Source organism: Gracilinanus agilis, chromosome 1 (genome assembly GCF_016433145.1).
Source record: "Gracilinanus agilis isolate LMUSP501 chromosome 1, AgileGrace, whole genome shotgun sequence".
In the NCBI taxonomy this organism is placed as follows: Eukaryota; Metazoa; Chordata; class Mammalia; order Didelphimorphia; family Didelphidae; genus Gracilinanus; species Gracilinanus agilis.
In genome coordinates this window covers 508214441-508238467 of record NC_058130.1, presented here as the reverse complement: position 1 = coordinate 508238467, position 24027 = coordinate 508214441, and the positions used below count along the sequence as shown (strand labels likewise).

General features: G+C 35.8%; 1 protein-coding gene across 2 annotated transcripts in view; it reads left to right on the top strand.

Moving 5' to 3' along the window:
• CHD7 (chromodomain helicase DNA binding protein 7) overlaps positions 1 to 24027 on the top strand; it is a 153679-nt gene that overhangs the window by 118420 nt on the left and 11232 nt on the right. The window contains exons 15-28 of one of the 2 annotated variants that reach the window (XM_044666157.1): positions 8816 to 9026; positions 10017 to 10212; positions 10746 to 10913; positions 11080 to 11259; positions 11485 to 11595; positions 11681 to 11886; positions 16552 to 16751; positions 16934 to 17093; positions 19950 to 20039; positions 20551 to 20654; positions 22119 to 22248; positions 22619 to 22691; positions 22852 to 22909; positions 23710 to 23938. The exons of the other annotated variant lie outside the window; for it this stretch is intronic. Of the exons in view, the coding sequence (XP_044522092.1) occupies positions 8816 to 9026; positions 10017 to 10212; positions 10746 to 10913; positions 11080 to 11259; positions 11485 to 11595; positions 11681 to 11886; positions 16552 to 16751; positions 16934 to 17093; positions 19950 to 20039; positions 20551 to 20654; positions 22119 to 22248; positions 22619 to 22691; positions 22852 to 22909; positions 23710 to 23938 (2116 nt within the window). The remainder of the gene's footprint in view (positions 1 to 8815; positions 9027 to 10016; positions 10213 to 10745; positions 10914 to 11079; positions 11260 to 11484; positions 11596 to 11680; positions 11887 to 16551; positions 16752 to 16933; positions 17094 to 19949; positions 20040 to 20550; positions 20655 to 22118; positions 22249 to 22618; positions 22692 to 22851; positions 22910 to 23709; positions 23939 to 24027) is intronic. 2 annotated transcript variants of the gene reach the window in all.

The following is a 24027-nucleotide window of genomic DNA, read 5'->3' as shown; positions in this document are numbered from 1 at the left end:
GAAGGAAAGAAGGAAGGAAGGAAGGAAGGAAGGAAGGAAGGAAGGAAGGAAGGAAGGAAGGAAGGAAGGAAGGAAGGAAGGAAGGAAGGAAGGAAGACCCTTTGTTTTACCCTGCTATCCCCTGAAATTAACTTTTTTCTTTCACGTTTAACTCCTAGAAAAAGTGGTTCACACCCATTGCTGCCGCTTTATATTCTGACTTCTGTCCTCATCATTCAGCTAAAGCTGCTGTCTCTGGTTACCTGTTATCTCTTAATAGCAAAATCCTATGATCATCTTTTTTTCTTCATCCCCCTGCAATATTTAATGTGATTGACCACCCTTTATTTCTGAATACTCTCAGGGTTTTTGTGATACTTTTCTGGTTTGTTTCTCCTTCTATCCTTTTCTCCTTTCCTAGATCTTCATCAATCACTTAATAGACAAGTATTTATTAAACTTTTTTTTTTTGCCATACATTATACTAGGTGCTAGAGATACCAAGAAATGTGAAACCACTCCTATCCTTGAGAAGTTTGCAATCTAGTGATGCAAGATGACAAATAGACAGATAGATAGATCTCTTCATGGATTCATTGCATATTTTAATTGTTTGCCTTTAAACCTCAAGTTTTGTGTTGTAATTATATCCCCAAAGCTTAGTCCTTTGGTCTCTAAACCCAAGAACACCAAGTCAGTGATGCAGCTTAGTGAGAAAATAAGGGTGTTAGATAAATTTCATACCAGAATGTCTTCATCTGCTGTCACCCATTAATTTGATGTTAACAAATCAACAATTTATGATATCCACAAAAAGAGGAAAGTATTGAAATTGTTTGTGAATTTGCTTCAGAAAGTGCTAAAGCGGGGCAGCTGGGTTGCTCAGTGGATTGAGAGCCAGGCCTAGAGAGACGAGAGGTTCTAGGTTCAAATCTGGCCTCAGACACTTCCCAGCCATGTGACCCTGGGCAAGTCACTTGACCCCCATTGCCTACCCTTACCACTCTTCTGCCTTGGAGCCAATACACAATATTGACTCCAAAATGGAAGGTAAGGGTTAAAAAAAAAGAAAGTGCTAAAGTAAGTTCTTAAGTATGCAATGAAGGAATTGAAAAAATGGAAAAGCCTCTGAGTTTGTAGGTAAATGAGATGGTGGTCATCCCTGCCCCATCACCACCTGGTATCCGATCTCCCCCACTATCTCTGCCACCAAGGCATGTGCTTTTCATCAGGGAACAGTTCAACCACTGAGCCAAAAGGGAGATTAGAGATGGCAGGTTGCCCTTTTCTCTTTTTAACCCCAGGGTTCTTCTGATATCTCAGCCATGGCCCCTCCCCTTCCCATCAAGTGTTGCTTCTCCTCTCCTCTGAATTTTATGGGTTATTTCATGGTTGCTGTGTTAGGCAAAGAGTATATTATTAGAATTAATGTTTTATTACAAAAAATGTATATCCAGAAAAGTATATTTTCAGCAATAGAGAATACAGTTTTTGTTGGTTGTGGGAATGTTACCTCCACAGAAGTTGAGAATTGATTGTATTTCCTTATGTTAAGCTAAAACCAGCTTTTCCATTACTTTCATCCATTGTTCCCAGCTCTGTCTTCTGGGGACAAAAAAACCCCAAAACAAACATGTTTAACTTTTCTCACATCATAAGTCTTCATATACCTGAAGACAATTATCCTGTCTCTCTTATATCTTCTCTCTTTCATTCTCTCCATCTTCATCTCCTTCATCCAGTCCTCCTATTTCATGACATCAAATTACTTCACTATCATGGGTAAAAGTTGTCAATATCCTGCCTCAAATTGGCACCTAAAGCTAAACCATTTCTGCAGATGTGGTCTGGCCAGATTAGAATGTAGCAGGACTTCAACCTCACCCCCTTTCAATATCCTATGCATCTCTTAATGCATGAGCTTTTCTGGCTGTCTTGTTGCCTTAACTTCAGATAATAGCAACAGCTTTCCCTTACCATCTCTCTATGCTTCCATTTCCTGTCTTTTCCCTGTCTTTTTAACTCTTTTCAGTCTTTCTCCTGACTTTATCATTCCATCAAAACTGATCTCTCCAAAGTCATTAGTGGTCTCTTAATAGCCATGTCTAGTGGCAGTTAATCTCAGTCTTCATCCTATTTGTCCCCTCAATAGCCTCAGACACTTTCTATTACCATTTTCCTGATACTCTCTTCTCTAGATTTTTTTTTTTGGTGACACTGCTCTCTCCTAGTTCTCCTCCTACCAGTCTGACTGCTTAGTTTCAGTTTCCTTTGTTGGATATTCATCTAGATCACCGCCTACACCTGGGAGTCCTCCCAAGACTTTGTACTGGATCCTCTTCTTTTCTTTCTTCATTTCATGTTCTCAAAGCTCCCTTGACTGATATCTCCAGACTAGTGATTTCCAGATCTACTTAACCCTCCCTAATCTTCCCAATTTCTAGTCTTACATCTTCCAGACTTATTGGACAATTCAAAACGATTGTCTCATTGACATATTAAGTTCAGCATGTCCAAAACTAAATTTGTATTTCCCCACCAAGCTATCCTACCTTCCAGACTTCCCTATTATTGTAGCTTATACCATATTTTCCCAGTCATCCAGGGTTACAACCTACGTGTAATCCTCAACTCTCACCCCACGCTCCATTTAATATCTATTGTCAATTCTCTACTAGTAGCAATGCAAGGATCCAGAGCAAGTCTGAGGGACTTGTGAGAAAGAAAACTAGCCACACTCAGAGGAAGAACTGTGGGAGTAGAAACACAGAAGAAAAACAACTGCTTGAACACATGGGCTGATGGGAATATTGTTGGGGATGTAGACACTAAACGATAACGCTAGTCCAACTATCAATAATATAGAATTAGGTCTTAATCAATGATACACATAAAACCCAGTGGAATTGTGTGTCGGCTATGGGGGATAGTAGGGGGGAAGTTTGGGGGAGAGAAAAAGAACATGAAACATAACTATGAGAAAATATTCAAAATTAAAATCAAAATAAATAAATAAAATGAATACTTATTACAAAAAAAATCAAAATTAAAAAAATAATAATATCTGTTGTCAAGCCCTGTCAGAGAAATTTCTATCTTATATCTAATTCCTTCTTTCATTACCTCACAACTGAACCAGCCTTCTGATTGGCCTCTTTGCCTCAACTTATTCCATACTCCAACCCATCTGTCACCCAGCTGTTAAAGAAATCTTCCCAAATCACAAACCTGACCATATGATCCCCTCTATTCAATAAACTCACAGAGCTACCTACTACCTCCAGAATTAAATATTAAATCCTCATTTTGGCTTTTTAAACCCTTTACAACCTTGTTCAGTCTTCTTATAGCTTCCTCTCCTCTACACACTCTGATTCATTGACACTGCTAACCTTGTTGTGCCACACACACATACCACTCCTCACTGCCTGGATTTTCATTGACTTTCTCCCATGCCTAGAATTCCCTTTCTTAAACTCTGCCTCCTAGCTTTCCTAACCTCTTTCAAGTCTTTAGCTTTTTCTCCCACCTTCAAGAAACCTTTACCCAGTCCTTCTTAATCTTAGTGCCTTCTTTCTGATATTATCTCAAATTTACCTTGCTTTTACAAACATTGTTTGTATGTTTTTGTCCCATTAGACTATGAGCTCTGAGATAAGGGATTTTTGTTTTCCTTTTCTTTTTATCCCTAGTGTTTAGAACAATTCCTGGCACATAGTAGGTGCTTAATAACTTGACTGACTTTTATTGCTTTGTCTCCCCATTTAGTAGCTTCAATAACTAGTGACTGCACAAAGGATTCTTTTTGACAATCACCATGATTTACCCTACCCTTGGGATGACTGAGTGGATTAGTTTATCTTTCTTTACAACCAAGTTGTCAAATGTTTATGTAGTGCGTACTTTTAAGTATATATGTATACTAGGAAATTGTGGTCTAAATCAGTAGTCCCTAACTCTTTTTAAGCATGAAGGCTCCTTTTTAATATTAGGAATTTTCCTAGATCTTCAGTGTGATAATAATTGCATTATTAAGCGGTTGATTAAGGAAATATATAATAACACATACTATGAATTAAGTAATTTGTATTTTACTAATTACAAAGGCATCTAAATACATTTGAAAAACAGTGACATGCTTGATTTATTTATTCAATATATAGAATACCTAGTTCTTTATTATATTAAACCATATTGCATATTTTGTCAAAGCTAAATATGGATCAAAGTGATAAAGCTTGCTGTATATAGAGAATTCAAGGTCCCCTTGTTATAACTCCTAAGGGAACCCATGGTCTGATGAATGCAGCTTTTAGGCACATATCTGGCTCTTTAAGAAGATGTATATGGTATCTTGGGCAGCTTGTTATAAGCATTTTCTAATTGATTTACTTTTCCAGTACTTTTTAACAACAGCTCTATTACTTAAATCTCTGACTCCATTATTCAGTCATCCAAAACCTACCTCCACTCTAACCCATCTAGCCTTATCTTATTTCATATTACTTTCCTTTCCTCCATTTTTTTCTAAAGCTCTTCAACCTCATTAATACTGCCCACCAACCTGTTTAGGATCTGTTCATGTCACTGTTCCTCTCCCTTCACTCAAGGCCCTGCCCTAGGATTTCTTCTTTCTCAAAAGTTGCCCCCTTCCTGCCCCATTTTGTATAGTTGCCATCTGTTTTCTATGTCCACCGAAGAGAGTAGATTTTTTTACCTACTCTTACCTACTCTTTTTATAGGGGGAAATAGTAAAAATTGGAATGTCCTGCACAGAGAAGTTGTGCTCACTTTTCAGTTGGTCTGCAAGAGCAAATCATCTCTATTGATGGCTTTTGTATACTGGTTAAATATCTATAATAAGTGATCTCTGAATTAACCAAAAAAACCTAATCCTCTAATCCACAGATTATGCTTTACTAATTTCAAATAAAATTTGATATACAGAATTCTAGTACCAGTAGATAAAGTTTTAATCAAAACTATATAAAGCACAGAGATTTAGAAATACCAGAATGTATTCCATATAATAAATCACATTCCATATATGTAGCATTATATGTGTATATATAAATTTAATATTTTATGTAACCTTTTTTTAAAAAGTCTTCTATGCTATATATGTGTATGTTCAGTTGTTTCGGTAGTGTCCAACTCTTCATGATTCCATTTAGGGTTTTCTTGGCAAAGATATTGGAGTAGTTTGCCATTTTTTTCTTTAGCTCCAGATGAGGAAATTGAGGCAATCAGGGTTAAATGATTTGCCCAGGGTTACACAGCTAGTAAACGTGTGAGACCAGATTTGAACTTAGGTCGGACTGACTTCAGGCCCAGTACTCTTTCCGCTGCACCACCTAGATGCCCTTACAAGCAATATGGCTATTTGTAGCTCATTTTCCATTCATATTTTTGGTCATTATTCTCCATATTCAGTATGAGGGCCAATCCTTCATTGCAAGACAAGAATATCTGTTATTTATGTAGGGCATTATAAAATGTATTACATTCATTAATTTACTGATTACAATAACTCTGCTAGGTAAGTAATAAAAGTATTTTTTATCCTCATTTTACAGAGAAGGAAACTGAGGCTCAGAGAGGTAACTTGCTTAGGGTCAGACATCTTAAGTAGTAGAACCAGGTTTAGAATCCATTTTGTACCCATGGTTGTAGCTCTTTTCCCATTGTACCATGGCTTAACAAAAAATTGACTATGACAATCATCTGTTAACATTACCCACTATTATAAATTTCAGGACATAACATGAATAACAATAAATCCTGATTTGTTTGGTGATGATGTTTTAGAAAATCCTATTATACTAGTTAAAGTTCCATAAGAACCTGGATTTATTTTTTAATTGAAATGATAAATCTTAGTTCTCATTATAATAGTTTACTTTAAAAATAGTTTATTCATATAATACTTATAGTTATAAAATATTTTCCATTTTTTCCTTTGGAACGCTTGATTCTAATTTGAAAAATATTTGTGAAATTTAAAAAGCAGAGATGTTCTTTCTTTTTCAGTCCCAATAAACAAAAATAAAATTAAGATGGATCTGTTTAACACAATATTTTAGGCTTCTGTTTAATTAAAAAATTCTAGCTTTTATTTAATTGCATTTTCACATTTTATTACTAAATTAGTTTCTTTTTTAAATGAAGACTTGTTTTTTTTTCAGAATAACTACATATCATTATTGATTAATAAAAATACCCAAAACATTTAGATTACTCATTTATATACCTTTTAAAAATATTATAAAGTATAATGAAGTGGAAAAACTGTGGACTTAGAGTCAGAAGACTTAAATTTAGTATGGACTCTGAATTTAAACTGTGACCATAACATATTAACTATAAGTGAAAAAATATTTTGTACCCAGAGTGCTTTATCATTAATTGATATATCACAAAAATGTCTCCCAAATATCAAAGGAATAGCCTTTTGTAGTCAGAAAAGCTTACTTTCCTAGCTTCATTACTTTCTTCTTAGAAGTAGCTTGGTAACACAGTGTATGGAGTCTGCAATCAGTAAGACGAGTTCAAATCCAGCCTCAGATACTTTCTAGCCCTGTAACCCTGGACAAATCACTTAACTGCTCTGTTTCAGTTTCCTCAACTCCAAAATGGTAATAATAATAATAATAATAATAATAATAATAATAATAATAATAATAACAACATCTACCTAACAAGGTTGTGAAAATCAAATCAGACATTAGAAAAACACTTAGCACAGTGCCTTGACACATTGTAGGTCCTTAGTAAATGATTTTTCTCTTCCTTTTCCATTCCCTTCCTTCTTCAGTTTAATTTTTTGAATTGTGTATAGTTCATTATCTAAACATTTTCACTTGTGCAGATCACAATCCACACAATCCACCCATACTTTCTCATCCTTCTCTAATTAGCAACTGGCCAACAAAGTAAGCAAAGCAGTTTCAGTGTGTTTTTAAAGCATGTATATATCTGACTTGAAGAAAATGTAGTTATGCCAATCAACAAAATGACTGGTAATTTAAATAATTATTTATATTGATTATATTTAGATTAAATGTATCCTACAAATGTAGTTTCCATGGTCTACTAGAACCTAAATTTCTAGACTTAATACTTTTAAAATATGAAACATTCCCCCCCGCCCCCATGCTTAACACAGTGCTTGGTACATGGTAGATGCTTAATAAATATTGCTTGATTCGATTTCAACTACCTTTTTAACTTTTCTATTGTTAAAGTAACTGCGTTATTTAATTTTACACTACCCTATTGACAGAGTTTTGTGAGAAAAATAGTTTGTAGACCCTAAAACACTATTTCTATGTGAGTTATTGTAGTGGGGCAGAAAAGGGAAGAGAAATATCTTCTTTGTAAACACTGTTTTTTCTTTTGCCAGAGACCCTTTCTTTTGTCTATCCATCTATTATTTAAACTATTAAAGCTTAAAAACCACCTTGTATTTTTAAAACACCCTATATTTTAATTTTTAAATGTTCTTCAGGAGAAAAAAGTTAGTGTTCTCTAGAAACTTTTAGTGCTTGATGAAGGAATATATTTTTAACTAGTTCCCAATCAAAAAAATTATTAACATATTTGTAAATAAGACCATGACATGAGTTAAATTCTACAAGCTACCTTTCAGTGGACATACATTTATAGTTTGCTATGCCATACTTACCGTATATATACAATTAATGCATATGTTGAAAAAAACAGCCATGGGAAGATCATGAACTTTTGTGTTCAGTACCATACCTTGTATATAGTTGGTACTTAACAAGTGCTTGTTGATTCCCAAATTAGTTCCTGGGAATAGGAAGGAAAAGTCCCATTAGGTGGTGGTGTTATGTTTATAATTTATTTTTAACAGACAGAAATCTACATCATAAAACTTTTTGTTTTATCTGCATTTCTGGAATCTAGCTAGAATCAAAAGTTGTGCTATATTTATCTCATAAAGATTATTAGAGACCAGATCAGGGCTTTATGATTTTTAGTTGAAATTCCCTAGCAGTTTAAAAAACTTTGTTTGCTACTGTCTAAATAATCCATCAAATAAAAATCTGTTTTAGAGAAAGAAAATGCATTCTTTATACATTTTAATACCTCAAAATAAGTTCCAAATATGATTTGGATGGGCGAGGAGGAATTAAAACTTAGGAGTTTTATATGAAATATTTCTAGCCATGTAAATAAAAGAGCTTTGGATAATTGTAAATAGCATTTTTTTCTTGGCTACCAGGAAAAAATATCAAAAAGAAAATGCTTGGAAGTTTTTTAAAATAAAAAGTGTGGAATAACCTAGAGATATGAAACTTGCCTTGGATTGATTTTGGCAATGACTATATTAATATGTGTTGATAGACTAATATTGCCATACTTGTACTCCAGTTTTTAAAATGTCATTTTCTTAATCCTAGAACATATTTTGGTTGTTTGTGTTTGTGTTCAGCTAGTAAACATTTCTTCATTTCTTTAACAATTTAGCTTCCAAAATTTCAGTAGGTATCTGGCCCATTGGCTTGTTTCTGCCACTTCTGGCTTGACAGTCTGTTGTTGAAATTCAGTTATTACAGACAGCAAACACTTGTTTGTTGGAAAAATGTCTTTTTCCTTCAAACGTGTTATACTTAAAACTTTGATCACTTCTGTGCATTTACATTTTTGCATAGGCTTAGCTATGAGTAAGTTGGTGTGTTCTTGTTCATAAATATGAGTGTAGAACTTAACGCTGTTCCTACAGCTTGCATCAAGTCTTAAAAGCGAGTTCATTGTTTTTAGTAATAAAAACCTTTTACGGTATTCTCGTAATGCTGTCCAATCTCTGCAGGTGCTGAAGAGAAAATTTTGGAAGAGTTTAAAGAAACACACAATGCAGACTCTCCAGATTTTCAGCTCCAGGCAATGATCCAGGCTGCTGGCAAGCTAGTGCTGATTGACAAGCTGCTGCCAAAACTGAAGGCTGGTGGCCACAGGGTGCTTATCTTTTCCCAGATGGTGCGCTGCTTGGACATACTGGAAGACTACCTCATTCAAAGACGGTAAGGGCAACAGTATAATAATAAAAATAAAATAGAAATAAACTTACAGTTATATTAACTTTTTTTACAAGAGTTTGAGTAGTTAACCTATAAGTAAAAAATATGCTAAATGGAGTAAAAATTGAAACCATTTTAAATTTTGTTTTATATCAGTGATCTAACTGAAATCTGAGTGCTCTTGGGGAGGATGGGAAACTTTCACATAGCTATAGAAGTATATGGTATTCCTCTTTAATTGTATTCTGCATAATGACTTCAATATGGTACTCAGTAGACTTTATTAGGCTCTCCCTCAGTTCATTCATTATTTCCATCTTTTTTTTTTATTATTATTTAAACCCTTGTACTTTGGTGTATTGTCTCATAGGTGGAAGATTGGTAAGGGTGGGCAATGGGGGTCAAGTGACTTGCCCAGGGTCACACATCTGGGAAGTGGCTGAGGCCGGGTTTGAACCTAGGACCTCCTGTCTCTAGGCCTGACTCTCACTCCACTGAGCTACCCAGCTGCCCCTCTTTTTTTTTTTTTCAATGGGGAAGTTGAGAAGTATTTTGTACCAAGAATACAAATTACATTTGAGTTGATTTAGGTAATTCTTATGATAAGTTAGGAGAGTTACTTATATGACCCAAATATTACACTGAAAGAGGAAAATTCTTTTTGAGAAAGGAGTAGGAAGGAGGTACATCTATTAGTTTTTTAAACTAAGAAAAGTGATAACCACTATTGCTATGAAAAAAGTTCTGGTTTCATTATCTATAAGATGAGAGATTTGGACAAAATGATCTTTAAAGTCTCTTATAGCTCAAACATAATATGAATTTAGTCCAAACATATTATGAATTTACATGTTATTATTCTGCTAGTAAATAAACATGTCTATCATACTGAAGAGCATGAACATCTAATTTGCATTCAGTTGAGGAGAATGAAGATTTTAGAGAAACACAAAATGACCTACCAGACCTTCTTGTAATATTCATCTATTTCAGGTACCCATATGAAAGAATTGATGGCCGAGTAAGAGGCAACCTTCGCCAGGCAGCTATCGACAGATTTTCTAGGCCTGACTCTGATAGGTTTGTTTTCCTCCTGTGTACAAGGGCAGGAGGTTTGGGCATTAATCTGACTGCTGCTGATACCTGCATCATCTTTGATTCAGACTGGAATCCCCAAAATGATCTTCAGGTAAACATGGGAGAGAATTCTTGCTGACTTTTTAAAAAAACAGCAATCAGCTATTATGATCCTTAGTCAAAAAGATCAATTAACAAGCCTTTATTAAGGCTATCTGAGATGATATAGTGAATAAAACAATTTCTGTTTGTAAGAAGTTTATATTCTAGCAGTAAAGATAAGTATATTTACATGTGTGTATGTGTACTGAATGTATACTAAATATGTATATATACAAATAAATATATGCTAAATACATATATAAACTCATAAACTAAATAAATATAAAGAGAATAAATAATATGTAGTTAAGTACGAGATCAATTACTTAAAATTTTCTAATCTAATTCTGGTAATGCTATATGCTTTATGCAAAAGAACCAATTTATATTACTCTGCTAAGTGTATTAAACATTATAACATCCTGGTGTGTTATTAGCATTCTAAACCATATTTAAACTCATTGAATCAATTCTATTTATTTAACTTGAAAGTGAATATTCTTCTTCTCTGCCAGACCCCTAACAAATTTCTTTTTCTTCCAGGCCCAGGCTAGATGTCACAGAATAGGACAAAGTAAATCTGTGAAAATCTACAGATTAATCACAAGAAACTCTTATGAAAGAGAAATGTTTGACAAGGCAAGCTTGAAGCTTGGCCTGGATAAAGCTGTTTTACAATCCATGAGTGGAAGAGAAAATGCTACAAATGGGGTAAAAAAAATTTCTCCAAACTCTGTACTGATTCTTTGTTTATTATTAACCTTCTAGTCAGAATATGTTAAGCATTTATTTGTATCATGTTTTGTTTTGTCTGAATTCATTATACCATATCTATTTGTGAAATAAAGTATTAATATGTTCTCTTACTTGGTTTTAGGTGCAGCAGCTTTCTAAGAAAGAAATAGAAGATCTTCTACGCAAAGGTGCTTATGGTGCACTTATGGATGAAGAAGATGAAGGGTCTAAATTCTGTGAAGAAGATATTGATCAAATCCTTCTGAGGCGGACACACACCATTACTATTGAATCTGAAGGGAAAGGCTCTACATTTGCTAAGGTGTGAATTAATCTGTTACAATGAGATTTCATGATGTTAGGCAGCAACAAAGTAAAGAAAAAACTGCTTTTCCTTGATAAATTGTTTTTATAGTGGTAAAACAAGACTTTACTAAGAACCAGTTACCTATTTGTTGAATGCATAATTAAATTCAGGAAATGTAGGAGAAGAGAAGAAACTTTTAAACAGAACTATGATATTAATGCATCTATCTTTAATCTCCAGGCTAGTTTTGTTGCATCTGGAAATAGAACAGACATATCCTTGGATGATCCAAATTTCTGGCAGAAATGGGCTAAAAAAGCTGAGTTGGACATTGATGCTTTAAATGGACGGGTAAGTACAAGTCCCATTCAAATACTTATCTCATCTGTGGAACTGTTTTTCACAAGTTTCACATTTCTTTCTGTTTTTGTTTCAGAACAACCTGGTTATTGACACTCCAAGAGTGAGGAAGCAAACTAGACTTTATAGTGCTGTGAAAGAAGATGAGCTGATGGAATTTTCAGATTTGGAAAGTGATTCAGAAGAAAAGCCTAGCACAAAGCCCCGGAGACCTCAGGACAAATCACAGGGTTATGCAAGGAGTGAATGTTTTAGAGTTGAAAAGAATCTTCTGGTTTATGGGTGAGTAAACTGATTTCATATATAAAATATTTTAAGTTTTTCTTTATAGTTCTTAGTTACTGGCTAAATGAGGTAAATGACTGGATTTTGACACATTTGTGTTTGTGTGTATATATGTATGTATTTGCAAATATATGTATGTCTACATGGACATACCTTTACCTTCTGCTTTAGTATTCATTCTAAGACAGAGGAGCAGCAAGGGCTAGGTAATTGGGCTTAAGTGACTTGCCCAGGGTCACACAGATAAGAAGTATGTGAGCTCAGATTTGAACTCTGATCCTCCCAACTCCAGGCCTGGCACTCTATCCACATGTACAATAACATATTTCAGTGATCAAGATTATAAAACATGAGAGGTAGCTTTGAAACAAGAGCACTCAGCTTAAACGTTAGAAAGACAAATAACTGGAATAGGAGTGTTTTAGCTGCCATGAAAGAAGGAAGCAAGCAAGCAAGCTCAGATCCTGCCTCTGATGATAGTTCCTTTAGTTGTATGACCAAAGTCAAATCATTTAACTGCTTAGTCTTTATAATGGGGATCATCATCATAGTATCTATCTCACTGAATGAGGCTTAAATAAGATAACATACATAAAGTTCTAGGAAGCTGTGAAGAACTAGATAACACTTAGGCCATCATATAAAATATATAAAATATATAAAATGAGAAGAGCTGCCCTGCCTACCTAAAAGGATTGTCTTAAGTATGATCTATGATGCTCATTAACAGTATTGGGAAAGTCAGCTTGTCCTATGAGAGCTACTGGGTTTTTAAAATCTTCATTGATGGGAAGAAACCATTTCTAATCAACTCTTCTGTTCGGTATTGAGAGGAAGTGTAGCAAAAGTCTCACTGATCACTGGTAGCTAAGCACATTCTTTCAATATGCTATTTGGTTCTTAACATTTTGTATTGCTTTATATTTGCAAATAACTGCAAGGAGCACAAAATTCTTTATTGAATCTACCTTAGTTAATAATAATAATGTTTATGTTAAATATTGTGTATAACTATATTCATATTGTATCATTAATGTATTAATTATGTTAAATATTATAATTGTATTGATAGCTATTCTTCATTGCAAAAGATGTGTTAAGATATTAAAAACAAATTCCCTTGAAGTATCTTCCAAGTCACCAAAACAACACTGCAGAGATAATGTCATAGAGGGCAGAGTAAATTCTTTGGAAGATCATTGGATATTAAAATGAAATCAGTTTATTTTTTTAAAAGCTTTTGCATATGACATCCATTTTCTAATTGATGGCCCATAGAATGACTTTTGTTGGTATGATTTACAAGATATCCTATGTAACAAGTGTATTATTTTTTTTCTATCTGTTTAATAGCAATCATAGCCAGGAATATTGAATATAAGGCGATATTTTATTTTAGGTATTTTATATTAGAAGGTATTTCATAGCCGAAGAAAGACCTTGGCTTTTTTTAGGTTCTGTGTTTGTTTTGTTTTGTTTTTATCCTATCACCAAATATAAGTTACTTTTCATCTCTCTTCATTATTGTATTAACCTGTCTTCTTAAGATCCCACCCACCTAAACCCTCAGTCCTATTCATAACATTTCTTTTTACTTGCTAACTCAATATAGAAAAGTTGAATGTCAGCCTTACTTCATCTCTGTCACATAGGTTTACAGTGATATTCCTAGCAATGAACTAATTTGTTAAAAATCCATTACAAATAAATATATAAAATGATATTATTATGTTGTGATCTTGTGCTAGTCCTTTTGTTTCTCTGTGCCTGAGTTTCCCAAAATAAGTAGTTGGACTAAATGACCTTCCTTCCAACTCTAAGATCTGGGATGATTTTGGAAAAGGCCCCTTTTAGCTTTGAAATTCTGTCAGGCTAAAGTTCTGAGTCCTTTATATTACCATTTTCACCTTTTCTCTGATCTTCAACAGCAGTCCTGATTTGTTCCAAAGCTGTAGTAAACATTTTGATTTTCTTATTACCTGTAATTATCCATTATGCAGATCTGTGCAACCCAGATCTGCTTCCTGTCATATGGAGGGCTACCTTTGTCTAACCCTCACACAATAGTTCACCTCTAGTCAAATCCCCAAGTGCTAATAATTGCTGGGAATACCAAAAGGCAAAAGATAGTCCCTACTTAAAAGGAGTTTATGGTTTAATGGAGGAGACAACATGCAAAGAAATAAATATAAAGCAAGCTTTATGCAGGATAAATAGGGAATAATTAAGAGAGGGAAAGCATTAGAATTAAGAGGGATTGGGAAAGAATTCCTGTAAAAATGGAAATTTGGTTGAGACTAATAGGAAGCCAGGAAAGTAAGTCAGAGGAGTTGAGGAGGAAGAGCATTCCAAGCATGGGGACAGCCAGAGAAAAGATTCAAAGCTAAGAGATGGGTTGTCTTGTTTGTGGAACAGCCAAGAAACCAATGTCTGTGGATCGAGGGATGTGGCAGGAAGTTAAGTGTAAAAAATGGAAAGTTGGGATTGGGAGGAGGTAGGTTTTGAATGCCTAATAGAGCATTTTGTATATGATCCTGGCAAAAATAAGAAGCCACTGGAGTTTTTTGAGTAGGGGAATGACATGGTTGCATCTGTACTCTTTGAAAATCACTTTGGTGGCTGAATGAAGGATGGACTGGGGAGAGACTTGAGACAGGTAGACCCAGTAGCAGGCTATTTCTTTAGTCTAGGTGTGAGGTGATGATGGCCTGCATTAGAGTGGTGGCAGTGTCAGAGGAGAGAAGAGGACATATTTTGGGAAGTGTTACAAAGCTGAGATCAACTAGCCTTGGCAACAACTTTGCATATGAAAGGGGAGAGAATTGAGAGTTAAATCTCAAGTATAGTGATTGTGATCCTGAGAGATTAGGAGCCTGGTGTTGCCCTTTACCAGAAGATAATGAGTTCTGTTTTGGACATACTGAATTTAAGATGTCTCCTGAGCATCCAGTTTGAGATAGCTGAAAGGCAGCTAAAGATGCAATATTGGAAGTCAGCAAAGAAGCTGGGGCAGAATAGGTATATTTGAGAATAATCAGCATAGGAATGGCAATTAAATCCATGAGAGCTGATGAGATCACCAAGTGAAACAGTATAGAGGGAGAAGAAAAAGAGTGCCCAGGACAGAATCCTGAGGGATACCTAGTGTTAGAGGATATGATCTGAATGAGGATTCTGCAAAGGAGACTGAGAAGGAACTATCATATAAGTAGAATGGGAGCCAGGGGAGTACCCCAAAAACTTAGAGAGAAAGTAGGAGAACGTGATCAACAGTGTCAAAAGCTGCAGAAAGATCAAGAAGAATATGGATTGGGAAAAGGTCATTGGATTTGGTAATTAGGTAACTTTGGAGGTATTAATTTTGGTGAAATGATAAGGTTGGAAGACTTATAGTAAGGAGATGAGAGGAGAGAAAGTTGGAAGTACCTATTATAATTGGCTTTTGCAAGGAGTTTAGCCACAAAGAGCAAAAGAAATATAGAACAGTAGTTAGCAGGGAGAGAAGGATCAAATGAGGGTTTTTTCAGGATGGGGGAGATGTGGATATATTTCAAGGTGGTGAAAATGAGCCAGTAAACAGGGAGAGATTAAAAATAAGTGGCAGAGGGAGCAATCTGTTGAAAGAGATGAGACAGGATCACTTCAGCAGATAGAGGAGTTTGCCTTTGTAAAAAATAATGCCACTTCATCATGTGAGTCAGAGGTGAAGGAGGAAATTGAGTCCTCCTAGTATGAGGGCAGGAGTTGGAGAGGAGAGAAAAATTGTGAACCATTTACTAAGCTCATTGAGGAAGAAAGGCAAATAGCCTGGGTGTCTGTAGACAACAGCTACCAAGATTTTGAATTGGTAGTACATATGAATTGCTTGAATCTTAGAGGAAGTTAGTAAGTGATGGAGGTAAGTAAGTGGCATTAGGGAGCCAGGAGTATTCCACTTCCCCTGCTTCAACCAGTGAGCTGAGGAGAATGATTAAGAGTGCAACTAGTACTGAAAAGGATACTTCTACAAGCATCTATGGGATTGCTTTCTTTCTCCTTGTTTCTTTCTCCATGTTTCTCCTTCCTCCTAACATGAATATTTAAGAGATGATGAGTTCAATTTTTCTTTGGAATGGATGATACCATTGGATACTTTTATTATGTGATTGCAACTTCTTTTTCAGAAACTCAAAACAGTGTATAGTTTTTCTCATTAATGTTCATGATGTCCCTTTGAAATACATTGAGGAAAGATAGTAGCATGATACTCATTATTACATTCTTCTTTTCTGGGTGGCCACTTCTAACCTTGATCTGTTCTGCTAGTCTAAAAGTTTTATACAGCATCAAATCATACAAATATTGATTTGAGTAGAGCAAAATATATAATACATCCCAAATCCCTGGATTCCATTAGTGTTCTAGAACAACCCACTCTGCAGCTGATTTGAAAGGCCCATGTTAGACATATGTGCTTGATTATTTTTAGGGTAGTTCAACTGTTGCATTTACAAGCAGTGAACTTATTGCCCACTCTGTAAAATAAATGCTCAACTCTTGGATTTGGTTTCCCTGACTTGACCTTATATAAAATGTCATTAGTACTGGCCTATGAAGATTAAAATGAAAGCCCCTTAGGTAAATGCCAGTGTACCACCAACACACTGAATATTTTCCCTACAGTTGGGGCCGGTGGACTGACATCCTTTCACATGGACGTTATAAACGTCAGCTAACTGAACAAGATGTGGAAACCATCTGCCGGACCATCCTTGTCTACTGTCTCCATCATTACAAAGGAGATGAAAATATCAAAAGCTTCATTTGGGATCTGATCACTCCAACAGCTGATGGCCAGACTCGAGCTTTGGTTAATCATTCTGGTATGTTGGTGTCACTGTACTATTTGGGGTTCATTGGTGGCAAAGAGCTGGCTGAGACCTTTTGTGACATACTGCTGTTAAAAAGATGTAACATAAACCCTACATTTTCCTGTCTCTTAAGTATAAATATCTGACTCTGACACTGCAATTTGGATGGTGAAAAGCTTTTATTATTATTATAGGCTTATCAGCACCAGTGCCAAGGGGAAGGAAGGGAAAGAAAGTGAAAGCCCAGAGTGCACAGCCAGTGCTGCAAGATGCTGATTGGCTGGCAAGCTGCAACCCAGATGCCTTGTTTCAGGAGGATAGCTATAAGAAACATTTGAAACATCACTGTAACAAGTAAGCTTTTAAAGGATTTGTATCATGAGTATAGTTTCTTTTTGAAATGCACGGTGTTTTGTTTTGTTTTTTCTTAAAGGCTCCTGGAATGTGTGATTAATGTCTTTGCACAGCTGTGCTGTCTCTCTTGAAGCATCAAACCAACTCAGGTGATGCCTGGCTGGGTGGTTATCAGGTCTTTAGAGATGGTTTATTTCCAACAAACACTTGCTAAAGAGTTATGGTCAGTTTATAATTCGATTCAACATTTAGTTAACTTCAGGAAAAAGTTTCAGTGGAAGTAGCTTTCTACGAGTCTCTCCCTCTCCCTTCTTTCCTCTCACACCTTCCTACTCCCAAAATTATCTCAAAATCCCACTTCCCAACACAAATATGGGAATTTAGCATTACAAAGTAAATATGATATATTATATCTGATGCCATTTTTATACCTTGTACCTATTAGGTGTTTGCCAAATATTTCCATAATTGAATTTTAATATGAATCATTAGAAATCTGTAAAACTAACCACGCATGTACATTTAAGTTTCCATACTGTTTTTGGAAGGAAAATTTCAGACTTTGAAACATGAGAAGAAAGTGTTTATTTATACTTTTTGGTGCTTTTTAAGAGCTCCTTTGGATGATGGTACTTTCCAGATTTTGTACATAAAGATTTTAATCATTTACTTCTAAATTACCTTGTTTTTAAAGGTGATAACCAAGAAGCACCCTCTGAAAGGGCATCCCAAGTATTGCTGTTAGTAAACTTCCATTTGCTTGGGATTTATGTAAACCTTCTGGTCACATTTATTCACATCCTTTTGGATTCTGAATGCAAACAAACCAGGAAATGAGGCTCATCCAAAGTAGATACATTTCCCTTAGTTTAATGTGGGAACAATGGTTTGTGTTACCAGGCACTGCAGTTTCATTTCCCTCTTTAATGTTCCTAACAGACTTCCTACCTTAGTACATTCTCTGCAATTGCATTCTGAATTTGTTAGCAGTAACTAATGTTCTTATTGTCTTTCCTCTTAGTCATGGTGGAAAAAAAAAAGTTGCTAACCCATCTAATCTGTAGTAGTTTGAAAACATAAACCCAACCCACCTCTTCTTATCTTCCCATGGAATTACTCCAAGCCCTATTTGTATCTAAAATAAGACTGATGCCTGTAGATGAAAAATAGGAATCTGTATTGGGCCTACCACAATTTACTAAAATATTTTATTTGCCAAAAGTTTGGAATTTTAGAGGGTAGGATAGACCCTGACTTCACCCTCTCCCTCTAAAGAGAGGGAAAAGATCTAGGATTCAACATGGACTGTTAATTCCTCTTGAAAAAAGAAGATGCTCCTCTCTGCTTCAGGTGGCAAAAAAATAATAATAATATTAGAAAGAAAGAGTTCTATTAAAGGTTTGGCCTACTCATTGTAGATTCTCTTTCAGATGGCTTTTGTACCAGAAGTAGAATTCAGATATTATGTTCCTTCCAGGAAAAGAAAGGACGTGCCAGATACAGTTATGTTGAACTATCCCTTTGGTTTAAACTGGACTCTCCTTCTTATTGCTGTCAATTGTTGAACCTCCCTATTGTAGGAAGAATTGAGATATAGATGATGTAAAATGGATAAATCAAGATATAGATGATTTGAGGCTTTGGAGTATAGGCAGTCATACTTGACAACCATGAATCAGTAGCCTAAGCCATGGCAGGTGAGCCAAGTAGTTCTGTATTGTTTCAGATAGCCCATGCTAGTAAAATAAAGAGTTGACTTGTATCACTGAAACTGTGCAGCCCAAAATAATTGTCATTTTAGATTTTTTAGAAGCAACCAGTTGCTTTGTCCTTGTGAAAGAGGGTAGACTAGGTAATTCAGTAACCTGCTCGTGTCTGTGAGGGTGGTCTTCCATACAGTGTCACACCACAAGCTGACCAGCAGGGGATGCTGTATTTGGGTAAAAACAGAATAAGCATGTGGGATTTGCCAGGTGGATTTTGTTGCAAAGAATGTCTTAGCCATTGTGAAAATCCAAATGAGATTTGATTACCTTGGAAAATCTGGTTCCTGGCATTCCAAGTGATTTTGACTGATCCCTTGGAAATCACTCCAAGAGCTTTAGTAAATAGAACACATTTCAAATCCTGAGTCAAGTTTCTGGTTTTTGTTACAACTTAGAGGCACAGGTAAAAAGAAAAAAAAAATAGTACAAACTAGAGGGAGAAGTAAAAGTAGTTTGCCCAAAGGGAGAAGGATTTCTCTCTCATGGACACACACACACACACACACACACACACACACACACACACACACACACACCTCTACCACCTTTCTCGGAAGCAAAAGTTGTATAATCTGAAAAACCTGACATTCCATATTGAAGGTTTATTGTAAGGTAGTAAAACCAGATTTTATATCTCGTTTATTCCTACAACTTCTGATGTGCTTCCAAAAATGGTATTAAGGCAGCAGCTGAGGAAATTTTATGAGATAATGAAGCAGAACAGTGACTGAAAGCCATCTGCTCAGTTGTTTACAAACTTGCTTCAATACTTCAGAGGCGATGGTGGAGTACGTGTCCAAACTTCACAAGCTGCACGAGGTAGAACGAAATGAAATGCGCCTGGGTTGGGCTGAGCTTGGTCCCTCTCTGTGCAGTGTAAGCGGTTGCCAGGCAGGCCTGTTGGAAGCCAGCAGAAAGCACCACACAGAGGTGATTATGTGCCACCATCTGTCACGCTTCAAGCCTACCATACAGCATGGCTAATCAGCCTTGGCAGGATGATGGATGAACAGCAGCAGCTGCCAAAAGCCACTGTTGGCAAACAGTCCTGAAGTTAAGAACTTTTCCCCCCCTCTGTCTTCCTCTCCAGGGTCCTGCTGCGTGTCCGCATGCTGTACTATCTAAGACAAGAAGTGATAGGGGACCAGGCAGATAAGATCTTAGAGGGTGCTGACTCAAGGTTAGTGCAAGTGCACATTTTTTTCTATGCCTTATTGTAGAGATTGGTGTAATCTGAAAACATTTTAAACATTTTGTTTAAGAACCTTCATAAGCTGCTATCAGTGACTCCTCTCTTTGTACAACTTGAATGCAATTGTCTTGGTTCTGAGCTTAGGGAAATGGCAGGAATCTGGGCGAGACTAGCTTTTTTATTATGTGTGTGTTTGAATAATATTCCTGTATGAGTTACTTTTAGTCACTCTTTTAACAGCTGATGATGGTTTGAAGGTAGCCTTTTAAATGTGCTGCCACATAAGGTTTGTTTATGGTGAAGGCAGACACCAAAATGATTCCCCTTGACCTCTACTCTCTTCCTTTAGCCTCCATTTCACCACACTGCCCACATCTCTCCACATCTATTCTATAAAGAAGTCTGTATGGGTGTAGATATTATCATAGATAATACATAGACTTTTTTGTTATAGTATTAGTACTTGATTTAAATATAATTTAAGCTATTTTATTTTCAGCGAAACAGATGTATGGATACCTGAACCTTTCCATGCTGAAGTTCCTACAGATTGGTGGGATAAGGAAGCAGATAAATCCCTTTTAATTGGAGTATACAAACATGGTAAGTGATGCTTCTCTTTGTGTATTTGAATACAACTTGACTGCATGGCTTTATCTGTATTTTAGAACTCTTCACACGCCTTCTTCCCGTCATAATATTAATGAGTAGAGTTCCAAAGGACTCTTGGCTTCTACTATTTTTCTGTATTAAAAGTCTAATTTGAGCTGTAAATATCAGATGCTGTTTTTAAATGTTTGTAGAATATTTGAGAAGAAAATATTTCTTTCTTGGCTGTAAATAAAACAAAACCATATTTGTTTTAATAATAGCCAAGTAGCACTATAGATCTCCATAAACTTTGCTTCCAGGACTGCTTCCCTTGCTAACTCTGCCAACCAGTGTCAAAGTGGACGGTGGGCTTAACCTCTGCTATTAATCTGTACAAGTGCCTCCTGGGCTTTGTTCCAAGCAATATTTCACAAATGTCAGTGCTGAGAACTCCCGGCTCCCTTGAGTGGGATGCAGCCTTGTTAACTTTGAAAGGCTGGGGATGTGGAGCTGGCAGGATATATACAGTGAGCGATTCCTGATTATAATCCCAATTCTCTGGAGGTCGCAGAGGTATTCTCAGCAGCCCAGCCTGACTAAAGGGGAGAATGATGGCTTATAAAACCTTTCATGATTACAGTTTGGCTTGGGGCTCTACAGCAGTTAGGAGCAGTGTGTTGTAGTACAAATCCTAATTGAATTGTGCTGTTCTGCCTATGTACAGCAGCCACGTTTTGTGAGCTCAGCTGAGGCAAGTCTAGCCTAAAAATCATTTCCCTGCCGTGCACTGTTGGGCTCTGCCATTTTCCATCTAGTCAACTTGGGCAGTAAAAAAGCAAATTGCAGTGTGTAAACCATGGAGGGAACAGCATCATCTCCCTGACATGCTTTGTCCCAAACCTAAGAAGACAGGTCCTCAGGGTGTGTGTGTGTGTGTGTGTGTGTGTGTGTGTGTGTGTGTGTGTTTGGGTGGGGGATAATAGGGGGTGGGAATCAGCCGACAGTACAAGTTCCAACAGGACCAAAATTGTTCACAAAGCGGTGATGGAGGTGAAAAAGGAGTAACACTGTTGAGGTCATAAAGAACCCATTAAGAAACTTTCCAAATGTCAGACAAAATTAGATCTGTTTAAAAAAGAAAAAAAATCGAGGGAGGGAGGAACAAAAATTTTCCTAAGCAACGTGCTATTATATATTAAAACAAAGTGTTTTCCCATTAGCATTGGTCATATTTTTTGTAATGTTCTTGAAAGTTAACTCAAACCCAGACAACCTCATTTAAGATGCTGAGCCCTAGGTTACTTTGTTTAAAAACAGATTTTTGTTTCCTTAAACTCAATATTGATAATAACCTTGATTCAGAAACAAAATATGCATCATGTATCTGTGCCATGAATCTTTCTGTGACAAGGCCTTTTTTTGTTTCTGTTTTTGTTTGCTTCATCTGCGGGGTGGTGGTGGTGGTGATGGAAACAGGCTATGAGAAGTATAATTCTATGAGAGCTGACCCAGCACTGTGTTTTCTGGAACGGGTTGGCATGCCTGATGCCAAGGCCATAGCTGCTGAGCAAAGAGGAACAGACATGCTAGCAGATGGTGGTGATGGGTAAGAAGGATGTTTTAATATTTTAATAAACTTTATGTCAGTATCACATATATTGGCAAGGTTCAGTTTTTATACTTTGTTTACTATATAGAATCAAACTTGGACATTTAAATGATTACCATTGATTTGGTCTACATGGTGTTTAATGTTAAAATACTAGTGAGAAACAAGCTTAAATATGTATCATCTATCGAATATAAACCTGGTCCCAGCCAGATTTTCACTACTATATGTTTTAGTGCTATTTATTTTCCCTTTTGACAGCAAGCCTCAGTTTAAAAGTAACACATAACAAATTGATTGTTGGGTAGGAAAGTAAAGTTCACTTGTTTATCAGTTTGGTTTTATTTTTAAATTAAATTTTGCATAGGGGAGAATTTGACCGAGAAGATGAAGACCCTGAATATAAACCAACCAGAACACCATTCAAGGATGAAATAGATGTAAGAACTTGAGTATCCTGATTTTCAATTCAATATTTATAACAGATTTAGATTATTTTACACCTATAAAGCACTAGCTTTGTGAGGGGGAATGGGAAAGAGCTTTCTCCTAAAAGCTAAGGAAAAATAAAAATCTAAACAATTTACTTTTTATCTCAAGGAATTTGCAAACTCACCGCCAGAGGAGAAGGAAGAATCTATGGAGATACACACTACAGGTAATGCTACAAGAGAGTCAAAGAAGAGAAACGAGTTTATGCTGCATAATTGTGATTCATGTTAATACCAAAGACATTAGACACTATCTTTTTCAGACAGTATGTTAACTTTTCGATGTTATTTAAAATCATTTTTTTCTCATAATGCTTGAACTTTTTTCCTCCCTTATAATTTTGCTTTTTCAGTTATCTGTTAATGATAATTCTTAATGTTTGTTTTATGATTACACCATGAGATTTATCTCTAACAGAATGATTCAGGGTAATTTGGATTAAGAGAATTAAGCTTTTTGGATTTTTCTGCTGTTAGTAATAATTATCAAGGATCTTTAGAAATCCAAGGACTGTTGCCAAATATAGAAATAAAATTTTATTATTATATGTAGTAAATATGACCTTTTATACAATATGTATAAAATCATTAAATGATTCTAGAAATGCATAGTCTTTTTGGTTCAGAAGCTTCATTTGAAACAATACTACCTAAGGGAACATTTATTATATAGAATATAAGGTTTAAATTCATATAGATAGGTACATATTTATATGTTTATACATATATGTACATATGTACATACGTTTGACAAATAGCCATACATTTTTTGAAGCAGTAATTTCATTTTTACACTTGACTAATTAACTCTACACTACTAATTATTCCAAATTTATATTTTTACATTTTTAGGGCACTGAGCCATCCTTTCCATAATGTGATCTGAATGCTAATAAGTCATCTTATTTTGTTGGGAATTGCAAAGAAGCAAGTAGGCATTTCAAAAATATTTTTTCCACTCCTCTAGGCAAGCACAGTGAAAGTAATGCCGAGTTAGGCCAACTTTACTGGCCTAACACCTCAACCCTGACTACCCGTCTGCGCCGCCTCATTACTGCCTATCAGCGCAGCTATAAAAGGCAACAAATGAGGCAAGAGGCACTAATGAAGACTGACCGACGAAGGCGTCGTCCTCGGGAGGAAGTGAGAGCCCTGGAAGCAGAAAGAGAAGCTATAATATCTGAAAAACGTCAAAAGTGAGGTTTTTTTCCCCAGTTTTGTTCAATTCTCCCTACATCCTCTTCCCCTATATTCTGGTTTTTTGTTTTTTTTATTTTTTTGTTTT